A 6,314-nucleotide genomic window follows, 5' to 3' on the forward strand; every position below is an offset into this window, starting at 1 on the left:
TTTTGTTTTTCACTGTCCACACTTCACATTTCTTTGCTGAGTTTCATGTGACAGAATTATGTTGTATCAGGTTAAAATGAGCTCAATAAACCTTTCTGGAAGCATTGCTTATTGAACATATTGATATTTTACCCGAAGGTAGTTCATTTTAACATTGTTCCAGTAAACAGTATGTGTATGTATTCTACAATTAGATTCTTTCTCTTACAGGAGGGCTTTTCGAGAGTGATGACGATTCGTTACAGGTAGTATTTCGTTACATCGTGGACAAAGTGAATACGGACCAAGTTCTACTTCCAACTTCCTTCCTGTCAGCCACTGTTGAGCAACTTGAATATCAAGATAGTTTCCAAGCTTCTCGCAAGGGTGCGTAGTGCAGTCACGTGATGAATCACAGAATGTAACGTTTTCTACTTCTTCTCCAGAGAATTAAAGTAAATTATTAAGAAACGTTAATTTCTATGTTAATAATTTTTGGATCAGTTGATTTATTGTTGTTAAGCGCAGAGCTGCATTATGGACTATCTGTGCTCTCTCCACCACAGGTATCAATAAACCATTTTCTTGTGGTATAAGCCCACAAACATATCACTATGCCACTGGGGATGGGGGGCAATTTTAGGTCAGAATCATGTGTCATTGATAAAGAGTTGATCATCAGTTAGCGGTGGGTGCTATTGTCTTGCTGCCTTCCCTCTAGTCTTTCACTTCTTCGACTAGCGCATACAACCCACTAGTAGGCTTGCGCGAATTCAACAAACAAACAAAAAATGAAGAAAATCCCATAAAGAAAGAAATGCATGTTGTTAGTTAATACATTGAAAGCATTTTCTAATAATCATTCGTTCACGAAATCCCCCGATGGGATAGCTGTAAGTCTGTTGACTTGCAATGCTAAAACCCGGTGTTATATTCCCCGCGGTGGATAGCGCATATAATCCAGAGAATATTTTTTTTCTAGAATAAACAAATAATCATTCACGAGGCTTATTTTTACTATCATTTCCTGATAAATTAAAGACTTACACCCCTGTGCAAGTTAATTTAAACAAGACGGAAAATTACGATTTTTTCAATTTTTTGCGTTTTATTTCTGAGAATCCAGAAATTACTCACCAATTAATGCATGATATGATCGCCTTTATTTTTCAAAAGATCATTAATTTGCTTTGGCATTGAGTCCACGAATTAACTGCAATCTCTACTAATTTTTGGATTGCGGTACCACACGTCAATTATGGCCTCAATTAGCTTATCTTTTGTAGTACAGTCTTTTCCCGGAGTCTTTCTTTACAAATCCTTAAAGATTTTCAATAAGATTTAAGTCCGGGAGTTTCAAACCAGTCCAGCACCTTTATTCGCGTTGTATTCATAAAATTCTTCACAAGTTTCGATGTGTGGCACGGAGCCAGATCTTGCTGAAAAATGCCAGATCCATCTGGAAATCTCTTTTTCAATTCTGAAACGACTCTTCTCTGCAAAACTTCTATGCACTGTGGTCCTCGCATCATACCTTCTACGATATGTAAGCCTCCGACGCCATAGTAGCTGAAACAGCCCCAAAACATCTTCTTCAAGCGATGTTTTACGAACTGATTGATGTGAGATTCTCGAAGTTTCTCACCTGGAGATCTGCGAACATGCAGACTTCTTTGACCCTGTACGAAGAAATGAGTTTCGTCACTGAATAACACCTTCCTCCATTGTTCTTGCGTCCAGTTCTTGTATTTAAGACCCCATTGATATCGTTTTTTCTTCATTGAGTTGGTAAGAAGTTGTTTTTTACTGGTCTCCTTGCCCTTCTAACGCAATTTCGAATGACGTAATATTTCTCAAAATTTCGTTATATATCCCAAAATAGATCGATTGTGCTGCAAAACACAGCTAATGACGCCGTATGTGTGAAAAAATGACTATTAAAGGAAATCAGCGGGTCCAGCGAGCCTACACCGGCCGCCATGCTGAAAATATTGTAAAATGACCAATTGTTTCAATTAATTTGCACAAGGATGAATATTCCTGTTTATAGTTTTAAAATCACGTGTTTAAAATCGGTGATCTAAAAGAGACAGTGTTAATCATGTATCGAAAAAGAAGGAACAGCTTGTGGTATATTTATTCACATTCTTTGAAAAAAAGTAAAGGTTACTGTCTACTTTTAGGTCATTCCTGGAAGAGTTTCACAAGTATGCCCTAAATATCACTAAGTAACTCTCTAATGTTAAAGAGTTGGTTCACTGTATGATATCGAATAATGAATTTGACAAAATTTCATAACGTGATTCACATACCCCAAAAAAATTAGGTTACTAAATGGTAAAGTAAAACAAACTCAAAACATCGTAGAAATAAGTTGTTTACTTTGATGGCAAAATGTTGAGATTATTGTGTAAATTATCTCTCTGTTAGTTGAAGATTTATAACGTAATGCTTCTATCTTGTCTCTTTGTCTCTATATGCTTTGTGGTGTGATGTTTCAGGCATATGAAAGTTTCAAGTTACGTCTGTCACGTTTCTAGTTCATTAAGATTTGTTACACATCAGTAGATTATCGTGGATTGGTTTACTTCTAGATTAGCTTAGATTAGCCAACAAATACAAATACAAAATTATTATGTGTTGCAGGTCCTCATCATTCTAAGTCAGATAATAAGGAAGGTAAAAAAAAAATTACAAACTAGTAAAGCCACATTGGGCTATTTTCTATGCCTACTACAAAAGATCAAACTCCAAGTTTTAGCAGTTTTAGATCGTATACTTACTCCTGTCTCACCAGGTGACTATTATAAAAAATACATCTCAGTATAATTAATTTACAGCTAGGATGGTATTTTGAGTGAAAAAACAGAAAAAAATACCAGACATCTAACTTCTGTTTTTCTTTAAATCAGTTGACATCACAACATTTGTAGGTTTCTAAAGACACGAGGTAAACACATATTTCACTTACTTCGAAACCCTAAAATAAAGGGTTGAATTCCTCGCGATATGCAAAAATTCAGTTTTTGGTCTATGTAGCTACAATTATTTCCTGATATGATTGAACCAATGAAGCAAGACTTTTCTTACAGTCTGTGACCTTCTTAGCCAAGGAATGGTGGCCATCTTTGGACCCCAATCTATTGAACCCAGAGCTACAGTGCGATCTACGTGTGAAGTACTGCACGTGCCACACATAGAAACAAAGTGGGACTTCCGCACCCGGCTAGACAACCATACTGTTCATCTGTTTCCGTTTGCCAAAACACTTAGTAAAGCCTACCTCGATCTCGTTAAGACTAAGAATTGGAAAAACTTTGCAATTGTTTACGAAGAAAACGAAGGTAAGTAGTTGTTAAGTAACTTTAGACCTGATATAAAGTTCAAAGTATGTAAGTGTAGATGTTACTAAAACAAAAAATTATCACTTCAGAGCCGACTCTTCTTTGTGTTTTGCTCGTTAATATTTCTATTGTATTTAATCCTCCTGTCCATGGCGGCTCAGTGGTAAGTCTGAGGACTTATACCACTAAAATCTGGGTTTAGATACCCAAGATGAGCAGAACACAGGTAGCCTATTGTATAACATTGTGCTTGACAGCAAACAAATATCTCGTATTTATTTTCTAAATTAGATTGGAATATAAAAAATAAACTGAGTTTTCAAATCGTGACGATATGATTTTGCCAGTTTTTTACGAAATAATCTAGGGTACTTATCATGATACAATCGTGATAGAGTAATTCAGTAATGTTAAAAGTGACCAGAGTGGATATAGCTTAAGGCTGTGACATTCAGCTAATACGAATAATATTGCTGTGAAAATATTGTTTCATATTAACATCCAAATAACCACAGTACTAGATCTAACTAAAATAATGGATAATAAGCGACATGTTGAAAAGTTTCCTATGGACCACTCATGCCCATCAGGTGAGAAACCGACAGTTCTAGATCTTGCTAAAAGGATGTACAATAGGTAACATGTTGAAGAGTTTCACATGGGCTGCTCATGCCCACCAGGTGAAAAATCAACAGTTCTAGATCTAACTAAAAGATGTATAAGAGTTTTCTATAGACTGCTCCTAATTTCTGTCCGGTTTGGAAAACAATGTTTCGGTCTCTTTATTGTGTTATCCATGTAAGTAGACGAGTTTCGTTAAAAGATCTAGGGCTTTCTTTATCCTCAACTTTGAAACTAATATAATATAGTATAGATTATGAATCATATCAGTTAAATTTGCTTTTTCTTTTATCCCTAATAAATAAACCTTTTCAACAAAGTATTTTTCTTGATCTTTTGCTAATAATAACGCTAGTGTAAGCGTTAAGCCTAGTAATTATAAATGCAATAAGTTTTTTTAGATGTGCTTAAGAGTCTAAAATATGTGTTCACGATTAGTAATTGAATGTACAGATATTATAAAATAACATGGTAAAACGAATTTTGTAGGCATACCAGCAACTACAGTGTTTAACATAACTCTCTGCCTTCTTGGGAAAAAGCGAAATTTTCATGGAAAGTTAAACGTTTTATTCTTCGTAGCGTTAATACGCTTGGAAGAGCTCCTTAAGGACCCTCTGATGCAGGAAAAACAACGGACAGTGTTGGTGAAGCAGTCCCTACCAGGCCAGGAGTACCGGAAGCTCTTGAAGGAAATCGGAAAAGCAGGAGTTAAAAACCTCATCGTGGATGTGCCAACGGAAAATATTATCCAGTTTTTGAGACACGTATGTTTATTTCATTGCTTCTTACTTTATTATTCTGGCCACGAGTTTTGGACACGTGGAGAGGTTTTTTAAGTTTCTGTTTGAGAACGCGACATAAATACGAATTTATGCGCGAGAGAAACGAGAACGATTAAATTTTGCGTGCTGTTAAATTATTCCTGACTGTGGTAGGGTATAGAATGATCCTTACATTCCGCTGTACCTTCACTGTACGGCAAATAGTGATAATATAAACGTTATCGCTAGTTATATATTCATTCCACTGAAGAACTCTTTGCCTCGGCATTATTGTAAAGTGTTGAAGTTTAGAGACATAAAAGAAAGTGATGACGTCACTGCAAGACCAACATCTGCATCATAGTTCATACATATGTACCAACCAACGCAACCACTCAATGCACGAGAAATATATAGGTGCCCATGGTGGGGTGGAGTACTGGAGATAAATCCTAACCCCTTTGGAAACCCTAAAGATAGATATCAAGTGACGTGCAATCGGTTTGTGGTTTCAACCCACAAATGGAAACACACTTCAGACTTTATTTTGTCAGTGGGCTGTAGACAGATAGAAATAGGACGTCTTTTACAAAATTAGTAAAAAATAAATTATTTCAGAGAAACTGCCCGACTTTTTAACGACTACTGATCGTTATTTCTTATCAACTTCAGAAACTATGGTCATATTAATAAACAAAAAGAAGAAAGCCAACAGATGGCGCACTGCAAACGAAGTTATGGACAATGGTTTGTAAGTGTTCAAGAGACTCTGCGACCAACAGCACAATTTATTAAATTTCTTTGGTTTTTGGCAATGTGCCAACTTTCGAGAAATCCTTGTCTGATAAAGTTAGAAGAATTTTGACAGTTTGATTAATTAAATATTTTACACAACGTATGATAATAAAGAGTTCACTATTTCGCATCTTAAAAAGTTTATTAAACATACATTTAGAGACAGAAAAAAGGAAGAACAAAGAGGTTAAAGTTCATTAATTCTATTCTCCATATGTACATACATATAGGAAGAGAAAGGAAGGAAAGAAGGTCAAAGTTCATGTATTCTAATACATATAATAAACACAAATATATCAGCGTTATATCATATTTAAATGTAGTAAAGGGCGTAAAATGAGAAATAGTCAACCGTAATTATTCTTACAAAAAAAGATGCGTTAAAAACTTCATTGATCATCCTATAAAAGAAACAACAACATTAAAACAGAAAAATTAAATTCGAAGATTTGGAAGAGTAAATGAAGTTATTTTTCAAGTTGTATCATGTCATCAGTTTAAAACTTCCCCACAAACGATTTTGTTTGCTTGTTTAGAATTAAGGACAAAGCTACATAATGGGCTATCCGTGTTCTACCCACCACGGGTATTGAAACCAAGTTGTTTGCAGTGCGAGTCCACAGACATGCCGCTGTGCCACTGAAGAGGAACACCAAATGTATGTGTTTTCTCATAGCAAAGTCACATGGGGCTTTCTGCTGAGTCCACCGAGGGGAATCAAACCCCTGATTTTAGTATTATAAATCCATAGATTTACCGCTGTACCAGCGAGGACAGCCTTACCAAACAAGATTTGTTTCTTCTGTTCTTA

At 35.6% G+C, this 6,314-nt stretch overlaps 1 protein-coding gene across 1 annotated transcript in view; it reads left to right on the top strand.

Annotated features, from left to right (window-relative positions):
- LOC143241690 (glutamate receptor ionotropic, kainate 1-like) overlaps window positions 1–5,421 on the top strand; it is a 14,751-nt gene extending 9,330 nt beyond the window's left edge. Inside the window, exons 2-4 of the mRNA XM_076484921.1 lie at window positions 211–366; window positions 3,072–3,323; window positions 4,527–5,421. Coding sequence (XP_076341036.1) covers window positions 211–366; window positions 3,072–3,323; window positions 4,527–4,783 — 665 coding nt within the window. The 3' untranslated portion in view covers window positions 4,784–5,421. The remainder of the gene's footprint in view (window positions 1–210; window positions 367–3,071; window positions 3,324–4,526) is intronic.
- Window positions 5,422–6,314: the final 893 nt, after the last annotated feature.

The sequence above is a fragment of the Tachypleus tridentatus genome, unplaced genomic scaffold, assembly GCF_004210375.1.
Source record: "Tachypleus tridentatus isolate NWPU-2018 unplaced genomic scaffold, ASM421037v1 Hic_cluster_1, whole genome shotgun sequence".
Taxonomy (NCBI): Eukaryota; Metazoa; Arthropoda; class Merostomata; order Xiphosura; family Limulidae; genus Tachypleus; species Tachypleus tridentatus.